This window comes from Borostomias antarcticus (genome assembly GCF_949987555.1).
Source record: "Borostomias antarcticus genome assembly, contig: scaffold_551, whole genome shotgun sequence".
Taxonomy (NCBI): domain Eukaryota; kingdom Metazoa; phylum Chordata; class Actinopteri; order Stomiiformes; family Stomiidae; genus Borostomias; species Borostomias antarcticus.
Window position 1 is genome coordinate 1 of NW_028176335.1, and position 14,141 is coordinate 14,141.

The 14,141-nt window shown below is 52.1% G+C and overlaps 1 protein-coding gene across 1 annotated transcript; it reads right to left on the reverse strand.

Moving 5' to 3' along the window:
* Positions 1–11,493: 11,493 nt before the first annotated feature.
* Positions 11,494–12,539, reverse strand: LOC311328609 (mastermind-like protein 3; the record flags this gene model as incomplete). The annotated part of the gene is made up of 1 exon (XM_084462555.1): positions 11,494–12,539. A coding segment is annotated over exon 1 (369 nt), but the record flags the coding sequence as incomplete, so codon positions are not given.
* Positions 12,540–14,141: the final 1,602 nt, after the last annotated feature.

The following is a 14,141-nucleotide window of genomic DNA, read 5'->3' on the forward strand; positions in this document are numbered from 1 at the left end:
TAAAACACACACACACACACACACACACACACACACACACACACACACACACACACACACAGTACATCAAATCACAGCAGCCAAGCGTAATTAGAGACCAGAGGAAACCGTAAATGAACTCGGAGAGAAAAATGAGAGAGAGAGGGGGGGGAGAGAGAGAGAGAGGGGGAGGAGAGAGAGAGAGAGAGAGAGAGAGAGAGGGAGAGAGGGGGAGAGAGAGGGAGAGAGGGGGAGAGAGAGGGAGAAGAGAGAGAGAGAGAGAGAGAGAGAGAGAGAGAGAGAGAGAGAGAGGGGAGGGGTGAAGGAACTCTGAGAGACCCAGGGTTAGACAGAGAGGAAGAGCTGGGTAGGTTAAGTGTTAGTATTTCCCTGGAAAGGACAGCAGTAAGGACACTCGACTGCCTCCCCTCCATTTCCAACTCCAGCTCTCTCTCTATCTACCTCTCTCTCTGTCCCTCCCTCTCTCCCTCCTCTCTCTCTCTCTCTGTCCCTCCCTCCCCCTCTCTCTAGCTAGCTAGCGCTTTCAACTCCAGCTCTCCCCCTGTCCCCTCTCTCTCTCTCTATCTACCTCTCTCTCTCTCTAGCTAGCGCTTCCAACTCCAACTCTCCCTCTACCGCTCTAGCTAGCACTCCCTTTCTTCTCTCTCTACTCTACAACACTGTACACACAACTCTCATTTAACACCAACAGGCAAAGATCCCTCTCTCTTTCTCTCTCACTCCCTCTCTTTCTCTCTCTCTCTCTCTCCCTCCCCCTCTCTTTCTCTCTCTATTTTTAGTACTCTCTTTCATAGATTAGGGGACTATTTTTAGCTTTGCAGTTTTCATTCCAATCAGACGGCCCACTCCGGGACGGCAGCGTCATAAGGACCCGGCCCCTCCCACTTGGCAGCTGGCCCGGCCCTCCCTCCCTCCCTCCCTCCCTCCGTAGCTCCTCCTCTCCCGCCCCACCCCTCTTCCACAGCGACAAGGCCCCCCCCCCCCGCCTTCTTTTTCTACTTAGCCCTCCATCCCTCTCTCTCCCCCCTCCATCCCATACCGATCGCCCCTCCTTTACCTCCTAATGTTTAGTTTACTCTCTCTCTCTCCCCTCTCTCTCTCTCTCTCTCCTCCTGTTGCTCCTCTCTCTCTCTCTCTCTCCTCCTGTTGCTCCTCTCTCTCTCTCTCTCTCTCCTCCTGTTGCTCCTCTCTCTACTCCTGTTGCTCCTCTCTCTCTCTCTCTCTCCTCCTGTTGCTCCTCCCCCTCTCTCTCTCCTCCTGTTGCCTCCTCTCTCTCTCCCTCCCTCCCCTGGCAGTGGGCCCACAGCACCAGTGGAAACTTTACACACAGGAAAGAGACTCTCATACTCCTCTTCTCTGGTGTGTGTGTGTGTGTGTGTGTGTGTGTGTGTGTGTGTCTGTGTGTGTTTGTGTGCGTGCGTTCTTGATTGTGTGGGTGTGCGCACACACGCTAGAATTGTGTTTGTATGCGTTTGCGTCTGTTTGTGTGCGTGCGTGTGTGCGCCTGTGCAAACTGAAACAGTGTGTGTGTGTGTGTGTGTGTACAGTATTTGTGCAATACAAATATGCGAGCCTGAACTCTAAAAAGCTGCCTGGTGGCTTTCAGCCCACACAGCCAGAGAGGACAAATGATGTTATAAAATCACCTTAACAGACTCGGAGCAGTAATGGGTTTCACTGTTACTCAGGCCAGACAATGATATTTACTAGTGTGTCTTAACTCACTCGCAAAGTCTCCTTTAAGAGAGAGAGAGGGAGAGAGAGAGAGAGAGAGAGAGAGAGAGAGAGAGAGGAGAGGGAGAGGGAGAGGGAGAGAGAGGAGGGAGAGAGGGAGAGAGGGAGAGAGGGAGAGAGAGAGAGAGACAACATGTGTCCTCTCTCGTTTTTCAAGTCTTTTTTTTTCTTTTAAAAAGAGGACATTACATAATTCTCCAAACACTTCCTCTGTCTTGGAGCAGAGCTGCCCGGTATTTTATCACACACACGCGCACAAACACACACACACGCACGCACGCACACACGCACACACACTCGACATATCCGAGCAGACAGGACCGCCTGTTCAGGCTGTCTGCATCACAGTCGCCATGACAACGTTGGGAGACAATTCGCAAAAACATTCAGCCCCGATCGCAGACATGAGAGAGAGAGAGAGAGAGAGAGAGAGAGAGAGAGAGAGAGAGAGAGAGAAAGGTAGCCAATTAGGCGACTTAGAATAGTATTCTATGGTATTACACTGTGTTGCTCATGCCACATCTGCCCCCCCCCCCCCCCCAGTGAGACGGTTCTGCAGGTCTACGTCACATGTTCTCCCAGACGCTCACGCGCCATGGACCGGTACGGTTCCTGCCCCCCCCCCCCCCCCCCCCCGAGGCGAACCGTCGGCCCCCGTGACGCCCCCCCCCCCGCACGGTCGCTACACCCACGGCGTACGGCCCTCGTCTCTAAAATATGCATGACGGCGAACGTCTCTGTCGCTCACTCCACCCCCTCTCCTCTCTCTCTCGCTCTCCTTCATTCCACGGTGGCGGAGAGAGACCTGGCCTCCAGCTCCTCCGCATCTCTCTCTCTCTCCTCTCGTCGTGCCTGGAGAGCAGCTAGCCTCCCTCCATGCTCTGCTAGTGACTACACGTCCCACAATGCACCTCCTTTTGTTTGAATAATATCAGTTGCTGCATTTCTGTCTGTTGCTGTGTTTTAGGTCGTGTTAGGTGTGATTTTGTCTGAACGTATTTTATTGCTGCAAAGTGAATTGCCTCTCCAGGAGTTTTCTGAATCAGCATCGGAATCAATGAAATGCAAAAAACAGGCGAACTTTACCAACCTTTATTCAACGTTTCTGTGAAAAGTTTGCCGTGTTCTTGGCTGAGCTAGATGGGAGTTTAAATACTCCTTTTACACGCCCACATATTTACCTTAGCGAGCGCGTGACCCAAATCTGCCCGAGCCCCGGAGCGCGCGTCGCTCTCCTGAATACGCTAGCCGCCGCAGACGCGCGCTCGGACAATCTCTCTGTCTCTGACCGGGACTCAGAGAAGGGTTCAGATGAGCTCTGAGTCTGTGACCGGGGTTCAGAGAAGGGTTCAGATGAGCTCTGAGTCTGTGACCGGGGTTCAGAGAAGGGTTCAGATGAGCTCTGAGTCTGTGACCGGGGTTCAGAGAAGGGTTCAGATGAGCTCTGAGTCTGTGACCGGGGTTCAGAGAAGGGTTCAGATGAGCTCTGAGTCTGTGACCGGGGTTCAGAGAAGGGTTCAGATGAGCTCTGAGTCTGTGACCGGGGTTCAGAGAAAGGTTCAGATGAGCTCTGAGTCATCGCTGACTGTGGGGAGAGAGAGGAGACGCGGGCGGACAGGCAGACGGAGGGAGAGGGGAGAGAAAACATGGCGAGAGAGAGAGAGAGAGAGAGTGAGAGGGGGATGATGACAGGAGAGGTAGAGGGATAGAGAGAAAGAGAGTGACGCGGAGAGAGAGAAAGAGAGGGATGAGGATGGGAGAGGTAGAGGTGGAGAGGGGGAAAGAGTGACGCGGAGAGAGAGAGAGAGAGAGAGAGAGAGAGAAAGAGGAAGGGACGAGGATGGGATGAGTAGACAGGGAGAGAGAGAAAAGGTGACAGTGAGAGAGAGAGAGAGAGAGAGAGGGATGCGGATGGGAGAGGTAGATGCAGAGGGCGATAGAGAGAGAGAAGGGAGAGAGGGTAAGAGGGAGAGAGAGAAAGCGATACGCAGAGTTTGAACATTGTCAACCTTCCCCTCTTCCTTGTTTTGAGATTCGTATCAGCTCTATTTTAGGACTCATCCAGGAAGTCAGAAACCGGACCAGGACCAGTTCCCAAACCACCCCCCTGCACCCTAACCTACGCCGTGTGCCTGTCTAGAAGAGTCTAACAGAGAAAGGACACATTCCAAAACAATCCCTAGACCCTAATCTCTACGCACTCTAGCGTGTAGTGGATCGCTTCCATATTAACCACTACAATCCAAATGCATTTGTCTTACAGAGAGGGTGGAGCGGAGAGAGAAGTTGACTCAGAGACTCATGGGTAGGACTGAGACGCTGACCGCTCCATCATGGTTACTTCAGAAACATGAAGAGGAGGGCGGGGGAGAGAGGGAGAGTGACAGAAAAAGAGAGAGAGAGAGAGGTTGGGAGTGGATGGGAAGGAAGGGCAAAGAGAGAGAGAGAGAGAGAAAGAGAGAGAGAGAAAGAGAGAGAGAGAGAAAGAGAGAGCACTTTATGTGTGTGTGTGTGTGTGTGTGTGTGTGTGTGTGTGTGTGTGTGTGTGTGTGTGCGTGTGTGCGTGTGTGCGTGTGTGTGTGTAGGTGAATAGATAAGCCTACACAGACGGGTGGGAGGTGAGGGGAATTGTGGGATAGCGGAAGCGGCGCGTTGGGGGGGACCGGTAGGGTCGCTCTCTGGCCTCAGGTGATCTGCCATCCACAGACCCACAATGCACTGCTCCGGCCTCCTAACACTAAAGTGCCGTAGTTCCCAACAACGTCTCCTTCCTCACGTCCATGACGGAGGTTGTTCAACTTCAAAGAAGAGCGGAGGCGACAGCATTTCCCTATTCCAACAGGTGCAACATGATAAGCAGTGGGAAATGGGGGCATAGCTAGCACTCGAGCTTGACTCTATCCTCGCGGTGTCGCGTGTAGACTTCTGGACCTCCACTGAATGCGCGCCTTTGTAAGTACCTTGTCGGCATCGCGTCAGTTGAAATCACAATACTGTTATGTTTTGGTTCCGTTTGTTTTCGGGTTACTGATGCGCACGCTTACACCGCGGTCTTTGTGTTACCTCGCCGACACCGGCGCATGTAGGCTCGTGTCCTGCCTTCTCCCGGCTGGATGGTTTCCATGCGCTGACGCCGGCTGTTTCTGCATTGCGTCTCGTGTGGCGGTAAACCAGCCGGTCGTTTCTACCGGCTGCCTGTTCTGGGACCCGTTCTCGGTACCGACTACAACACCAAGACGATACGACGCGCTTTACTCACGCCCCGTCTGCGAAAATTGCCTCAAGGGTCACGGTGCTTCGAAAAACAATAAAACTAGTCTTGGCCTACTCGGACCTCTATGGGAAGCAGGAGATCCCCCCCCCACACACACACACACACATATACACACACACACACACACAAACACACACACACGCAACCAACCCCACGCTTCTGAAAACACTCCCTCAACCTTGCCCCTTCCTGAATCGTATACCCGCTGAATCCGTGTTTATGCCTCTCTGTGTCACATGTACACAACCAAGTCTGAGAGAAGGTGCTGGAGTTTGCTTTAAGTTATAATTGAGATAGCTCTCGCCACCGACGCCGGACACACCGACGGATTTTGTGGAGGTTTGTTGACACGGTTCCTTCAGTGTGGCCACCGGAGTGTTGATATAGCTGATTAGCCGCTACAGTAGCTAGCTAGCTAGCCGCTAACTGTAGCTAGCCAGTTAGCATCTGTGTTTAGGGGGTGGGGAGCAGGGGTTCTTACTGTAGAAACACTCCATTCCAATATCGCGTGAGGGCGAAACACTAAAGGAACGCGCTTCAAATTGGAGCCAGGTCATTGCTGTCGTGTGATTAGTCCCAGTGACAAAAACATTCCCCAGAAGTTCACTCTGCTGTTTTTTCCCCTCTAGACAGCGAGGCTGCACTGAAACCAACAGCACCGGAAGAGTCTGTGCTTCATTGTCAGAAAAGTGACCATGAGACCAAAGTGTCCGAACGCTTCGTACCCAGGGCCAAAATGAGGACGCTTACATCATCGAAAAGCGACCTGAGCAATCGGTCAGAGAGACTTGGACACACCACAAACTGAGTAAATTCTGTACGGCCGCTCCACTCCTAAAACGACCTCCACTGCCTTGGCATTCCTCCCCGTCTCTCTCCCCCATCTATCCCTCTCTCTCTCTGCCATCTATCCCCCCCCCCCCCCATCTCTCTTTCATATTGGCCACTGCAGTATTATCAGATAATGTGGTTTTTCTCAAGGAGTGTTTTTCTGCAGTGCACCCACAGTAGCACAATTACTCAGCCTGGTGCACTAATGGCTATTGATGCGTATGAGGGCCCCACACACACCCACACACACACACACACACACACACAGACACACACAGACCCACACACAGACCCACACACACACACACACACACACACACACACAGGAGAGCGGTAATAAAAATTTCATGGCCGTGGCTCGATGAGAAGGTCCAGCCATCTCAGGCAGAAATAACAAAAGACATCACACCGAGAGAGTGACACACACACACACACACACACACACACACGAGGGCGTGTGTGCGATGACCAGGTAGGCCAATTTATAAAAACACCCGTTGATAGTGACAGAGAATTTAGTCCCTCACACACTAACACTAACCAGTCTCAGCGGCATGTTTCCATGCGCGTTGCTGCGTGTGTGTGTGTGTGTCAGAGCTACCTGGAGTAATTCCGTCTTAGGAAGGCAGGGGAGCGGGGGGGGGGGGGGTTGTTGCTCCTCACCAGTGGGCCGGGCTGAGAGCGGTTTACAGAACTAAGCCCGGTAGGATGAGTCTCCCTGAACGAGGGATCACCCCCTCCAAGCCATGGCGAAGACGAGAGGAGGGAGAGGAGAGGAGGAGAGGAGGAGAAAGAAAGAGGGAGGGAGGGAGAGAGGTCTGAGGTGGCCTTCTCCTAGCACTGCTGTGAACACACACACACACACACACACACACAGATAATAGCCCATGGTAAACAGCTCCTAGTGCTGCAGAGTCTGGCCTCACCTTCTCTACCACACACAAACACACACACAAACACACACACACAAACAAAGACACACTGACACACGCGCACACACACACACACCTTAAGGATTCTGTTTGGCCACCGGGTTTTCAGAGTGGAGCTGATGTCGGCCACACAGCCTCTGCCTCGTGCAACGCAGTGTGACAACAGACGTGTGTGTGTGTGTGTGTGTGTGTGTGTGCGTGTGGTCAATACCATATCGCCATGGGAATATATGTAGGCCTACTGGCCATAGTATTGACATAAGCCAAAAGGCACAGAGGGCATTGAGAGGGTAACGGCTAGTATTATGGACTGTAGAGAAAGATCAACTCTGTGTGTGTGTGTGTGTGTGTGTGTGTGTGTGTGTGTGTGTGTGTGTGTGCTGATAGATGAAGTCATGTCAGATTGCGTGATGGACTAGGGCAGAGAGAGCTTAAGCCAACATTCACAATGTCTAATCGCGACAGTCGACGCAGGTTTCCTGAAAAGCTTCACTCAAAACCCAAAGCACGATACTACCCTCGTATCCAGGCACAGCGGCAACACGGTCAGAGAGAGCGCTACAGGCCGGGGTATCCCTGGGAGCTAGCTAACGTCCTTATTCATAATTAAAGGGTGGTTCGGCGCGCGACTCGCCTTGTCATTGAGCCGCGACGGAAGGCTCTATTGACGGTTTCCTCCCGACGTCAATAATGAAAGCCGAGTGCTCTCGGATGCTACGCCCAGCGGCCAGGCTAAAGACACAGCTCGTTGCTAGCTGAGCTAGCCTAGCTTCGATGCTACAGCTGTGGACGCTACGGCTAATTGCAGACGTTCTATAGGCTACCACCCAGCCAGGCCCCGAGTGTTAACTCTATCCGCGCGTGTGTGTGTGTGTGACGCACACTTGCGTGCCAGTGAGGGAATGTATTCATTGGGTGTTCAGAGAAAGCTCATGCGAGCATGAATCACCACAGGAGCAGCGGTGTCTTGAGGTGTGTAAGAGGTGCGTGAGCATGCTTACACACACACACACACACACACACACACACACACACACACACACACACACACACACACACACACACACACACACACACAGTTTTTACACCTGTAAAGATGGGCCTCGTCTAAAGACAACTTATGGGCACATCTCTCTCTCTCTTCTCTCTGCCCTGAAGATATAGGACTAGGACACACACACACACAATCACACTTTGGGAGCAGAATGTTCTTTTGTCATTTGAATGGGAAACCACATGCCTTTAGGCTACCATCTGAATCCCAAAGCAGAGGGAAAACTTCTCATGATCAAAGTGCTGCTGATTCTTCGGCAAAAGCCCCGTCCACCACGGCAGCGTCCGTCATGAAGACAGCGAACGCGCACGCGCGCGTGGACACACAGAGACGGCCGGCGGACAAACTTCCCTTTAAAGAGGCCCTGTGCGAAGCGTGCATGTGAGTCTGCAGAACATGTGAACGTGCGTGGGTGGATGGGAATGTGGTCACTACACTCCCCAAATCAAAAACATGGTGGGAGAGAGAGAGGGAGAGAGAGAGGTAGACAATGAGAGGGAGAGAGGGAAAGAGATAGAGACAATGAGAGAGAGAGAGAGAGAGAGAGAGAAAGAGAGAGAGGAGAGAGGGAGCGACAGAGAGAGGAAGAGAGAGACGGAGAAGAGAGGAGAAAAGAGAGAGAGGATAGAGAGAGAGAAATGAGAAAGAGAGGAATCCACACAGCTCCGGGCGAGTGTTTTTGTTGACGTCACGACCGCGGGCGCTCCTCGGCGTCACGGGCCGTGCGTGCGTGCGTGTGCACCCGGCCGCTCCATGCCAGCTCACTGGGGTTAATTATAGCAGCGCACACACACACACACACACACACGCGGGCATCAGTCCCAGCTTACATGAACAATACCCTAGCAGCACCACCACCACCACCGACGAGGCCCGAACACCACTAATACTGAAACCAGAGGCAAGGGGAGGGGAGAGAGGGAAGGAGGGAGGGGAGGAAGAGAGAGGAGGAGGAGGAGGAGGAGGAGGAAGGGAGGGCCTCAGATTCATGAAACTCAGCCACCCACACTCCGGCCCCACTGCCAAGAGAAAGAGAGAGAGAGAGAGAGAGAGAGAGAGAGAGAGAGAGGCTCCTCTTCGAGCAGGACAACAGTGTGTGTGTGTGTGTGTGTGTGTGTGTGCGTGTGACATTCCTTGCCGAGGTGCGTGCCAAGTAAAGAGAAATGGGAGCCAAAGGCAGACTCTCTGGCCTGTGTGCTACTGTGTTTTTGTGGTGCTTGCATGTCCGTGTCCTGAGACACGCTTATGGCTCTCTCCCTTCCTATCACACACACTCACACACACTCACACACACGCACACACACTGCAGGCCACTATATCTGTGGGTGAAAGTAGCCTACACCATGGCAGGAAAATGATGGGATAGCAATAGGATGCCCTGTACCTCACTGAGAGAGAGAGAGAGAGAGAGAGAGAGAGAGAGAGAGAGAAAGAGAGAGAGAGAGAAAGAGAGAGAGAGAGAGACGGACAGACACTCCCTCCTGTGATGAACAGAGAGAGAGACAGAAAAAGTATGCAGACCGGGCAGCAATTTCCCTAGGATGGACTGAAGGAATTCATTAAAATGTCACCTTTGTTTCACATCAATAAATGTGTCTAATATGGAGATGTATCAGAACTGACACCACATCCCCACAGTATGTTCATTACAGCGTGTGGGCAGAAGACCTTATCGGGTAAACGCAAACATGTTCACCTATGGGGTCAATGTCAAAGAAATGGAACAAGGTCGGCTAGTATTTCTCTACGCCTCTTCGTTGCACCCGAGCGGTTTGCAGGTCCCCGGATGAGGAGCCCACGCGGTGAACGGTGGTGGGAAAGACGGCCTGAAATCCCGAGGACTCCCCCACCGTCCCTCCCTCTCTCTTTCTCCCTCCCTAATAGTTCCTGCATTCTCCATAATTGCAGGTTTGTCGTGCCTCGTCGTGGGTGTGTCGGAGAGCGATTAGCCGGGGCTGCACGCTAACCGGAATAGCCCCGCTCTCACCGCCCTTACACAGCACCGAACAAGGGGGATTTTTCCAAGGCAGACTAGTACTGCGACTATATACAGCCATCTAGCTGTAGAGAGAGAGAGGGAGAGACAGAGTGAGAGAGAGACTGAGAGGGAGGGGGAGAGAGAAAGACACACAGAGAGGGGGTAGAGACTAAGAGAGAGAGGGAGGGGGGCGCTACTGTGTCTTTAAACCGTAATCCCCCGATTCTGAGCATTTGTTGGTGACCAGCTAATGGGCGGCGCGGTTTAATGTCCACACGGATCGGTGGGAGGTCTCTTTCTATTACAATCACCGCTGCCTCTCTCTCTCTCTCTCTCCCTCCCTCTCTCTGCTACGGCTCTTGAAAAACCCCGACAGAGCGTTGTCTGTGTCGCTTTCAGAAAATTAAGAGAGCTTTTCTCAGAGTGTAAGAGACTTTCTGCTTTGCATTTCAAAAGAGGAACTTGGTCAACGCGACGACAAATAATGTCGGCATTCCGTCCCGTCTGTAGGCCTAGTTGCTGTTCTTGATAACTCTCTAGTCTGTCTGCTAGGGGGAGAGACTGATCTGAGCTTGCACTGAACGTGTGATCTGTTGTTCAGAAAAACCAACACCGCCGCCACGACCCAGAGTGACACCACGGTGCGTCTTCGTCGGGCTTTTGTCTATATGTCGCACCGGTGTCGGTGTCTATTCACTCCCACTGAAACACGCCATGGGCTATAATAATAATAATACATAACAATAGCTTGACTGAAAATACGGAGTGTAGTCTACACATGAAATGGGAGTCGGATAACTGCTAATAATGTCCCCACTCCTTCCATCCCAACCCCCTACACAAAGTTCAGAGGTTGTCCCATGCTTGTGGTAGTTTTGTTTTTATGAAGACAGTCTCTATCTCCATTAATACAGTAGTCTGGTTCTATCAGTTCAAACTTGTGCCCGTGTAGTCTAGCTCCAGCAGTTCAAACGTGTCCCTGTGTCTATGCGACTAAAGAGACAGCAAAGCCAGGGACAGACTATTGACAAAGCCCGGACTGCAGCTGCAGATGGCAACTTGCAACACTGCAACAACTGGTCGATTACAATGTTGCGTGCAGCGGGCCTACCTGCTGCCGAAGGAGGACGGAACTATAGGCTAATGTTGCAACAACGTTGCCTCGCTGAAACGTAACCAGCCTAGATAGTGGCGCTTCTTCGTCCGCCTAAAAGTTGAGCTCTGAAAAACTCTCCCAACTTCAGACATGTTCTCACAAACGACCCGCCGCTTTCTAATGGGCTACTAACTTTGCTCGGACACAAAGCAAAGCAACACTGGTCCGCAAAGGACCACCCGTAGAAAACTTTAAGTCATTTCCGAAACTACAAACCGCCTAGCCCCCCCACATCTGAGTTTGATAACCGAGGGGAACTTTCCCTGTCCCTCTTTGTAAACACGCCTGTTGGTGTGGTAACACTTGTTTTACACGGCATACCCCGGATTGTTTCATAGCTATGGCGGTGGTGAAAATGTTCTCGACAACTTTCCACAGCGGGGGTCGGCGGGGTGGCCGACAGCCCAGCCTTGCAATGCCTGAGGAGGGGGAGAGAGAGGGGCTAGTCTAGGGGGGAACGTGGAAGCCCCTCTCAACTCGCTCCGTGCTTGTTGGCCCGGGGGGAGTGAGAGTGTGTGTGTGTGTGCCGCTTACCGCTATAAGCGTGTTATTTCTCTGCTCGGTCGTGGAGGCAGAGTCCGGGTCCTGCTGTTTGTTTTGCTGCTTGCTGCCGGCGGACTTCTTCGCCCTCTGCTCCAGGCTGCGCTGGTAGAGGCTCACCGTCTCCCGGCGCTCGATCTCCAGCTGCTCTGCGTGCGCTTGCTGGTAGCGGTTCTCGCAGTTGACGTGGTGCCGCCGGCAGCCCTCGATCCGCTGCCGGAGCCTCTCCACCACGGTGCTGTGCTTTGGGATGCCCACGCTGTTGGCGTTCGCACCCGGGTTCATGCCGCTGTTCATGGCATTGCTGTTGATGCAAATGCTACTGCCGTTGGCGGCAGCGGGGGATGCGAAGTCCCCCATCATCTGGCCGAAGGGGCTGGTATTTTGGAAGAACTTTTTGCCCCCAAACCCCCCCTCCTCTCCTGGTTCTAATTGTTCCAGTGGGGGAGCGTGTAGCAAAGCCTGATCAGAGTGTGTTTGTGTGTGTGTGTGTGTGTGGAGGGGGGGTTCAAAGGACCGTAAACAAACGGTGGCCGATGCTCCTTCCCTCCGTCGGGGCAGTGCGCGGTGGTTCCACCATTCAGTACTGTTTACAAATAAACCCGTCCTCGATCCCGACACGGATAACAATTATACACCCCCGAGCGTATGTCGAGCTCGCCGTGCAGCCGGTCCCGAAATCAGCACCGCCGCCTCACTTCTAACTCCAAAGGAAACATCCGGATATTATGCTTACAAGCGACCATCACTCACTCACACACACAACAGCCCGACGCAGCGAGCTCGCCGCGTTATTGTGTTGTCCTTTGCGAAAAAGTTTTGCTGTCTGAACCGAACGGGCTCCGGAGTTGCTCCGTGAACTTGCATCTCTCTCGGTTTTGGTCGGTAAAAAATCCACACTCCGGCAAGGAAAATAAAAAGATTTGAGGACACTCCCGGTGGGTCCCCGCGGTCCGTATCGAGGGACGCGATCGGAAATCCTAGAGACGCCGTGATCTCGGCTCGTCGCTAGAAGCTGCTGCTGCCTGCCACCATCACAATAATCAAGTCCTCCCCTCCATGCCAGCGGAGTGATATCAGGACAAGAGTTGAGTAAAAATCAGCCAGAGGCTGTGAGTAGCCCGACGGCACCGAGGAAAACACGGGGCGGAGTCGCTTCTGCTCCACTCTGGATTAAGAGCGGACTGACAGTACTGGTCTAGTTTCACTGTAAAGCCGCCTATACCAGGCCTTTACTACTACTAGTACTACTACTACTACTGCTGCTGCTACTACTACTACTACTACTACTACTACTAATAATAATAATAATAATAGGCATAATAATAATAATATTCATCATCAACACCATCATTCATTTATAAAATATTTATTAAGCACCTTTCATTGTGAAACCATCTCAAAGTGCCGAAACAATCGCAAAGTCATAAAAAAAAACAGAGACACTGATTAATAGGCTGATTTATATACACATTACAAACAACAAGCTGTAGTAAATAAGTAAGTCTTTAGACCAGTCTGCAAAGAGCCCAGAGTCTGTGGTGCTCTGGGATTGGCAGGGAGGCCGTTCCGAAGGGGGCGGGAGGCGGCGGAGCAAAAGGCCCGATCTCTCAGGGAGCAGAGCCTAGTCCTGGGGGTGCTACTAACAGAGGCAGTTGTAGTCCTGTAGTCTACAGACCTAAAACAAACAATAAAATCAATAATTGGCATGAAAGTTTGAATTGACTTGTGGCCTCTTGTGCCAGTTCTAGTGACACACACACACACACACTATAGTGTGAATCATGGGTGGTTTATTTCGGGGCTGTGTCGTGTTAGGCTACTGTTTCTCCTGTCTTTATTTTTATCCGGCATTGTCATGTGGGGAGTTCCGAGCTCCATCTCTCACTGTTCCGGCCTTATGTGCTCCCAGACTCTCTCTGTCACACACACACATGCACACATGCGCGCGCGCGCACACACACACACACATACACACACTCCCAAGTCATCGCCACCCCCCAAAGATGACATGTGCCGCATGTGCTCCCTGCCTCCGTTTCATTGGTGTAGTATATGACCATTTCCTGTTTGCATTCGAGGGACATTATGGTGTCACATTCCACAGATTAGGGGCCATGAGAGAGAGAGAGAGAGAGAGAGAGAGAGAGGAAAATCAGCCACTCTTTATGAAGTACTAGACCTCCATCTGTTGAGGGTCATGTGTGTGTGAGTACATACGTGTTTGTGTGCATGTCTTTGTGTGTGGATGTGTGTGTATGTGTTTGTGTTCATGTGTGTGTGTGTGTGTTTGGGTTTGTCGCACACTGAGGATGCCTGAGGGGTCGATACACCCAGAAAGAGAGAGAGAGAGAAAGAGAGAGAGATAGAAAGAGAGAGAGAGAGAGGAAGGCTGGGACAACAGACAGGAAATGGGACACGGGCAGGTTCAGACTCATCCTCCTCTGACCCCATTGGTCACAACACAACCTCAACTTCACAGTGGCCAATCCAAGCCATGAATGTATAAAAAAAAGAGAAGGAAACATTAAATACGCCACACAAGCGACTTGTGACAGCACTGTGAGCTGAGGCAGCTGAGACCTAATAGCTGCAGTAGTTCCGGATAGAAGACTTCCGTCTTTAAAAGTTCTTATGATGTC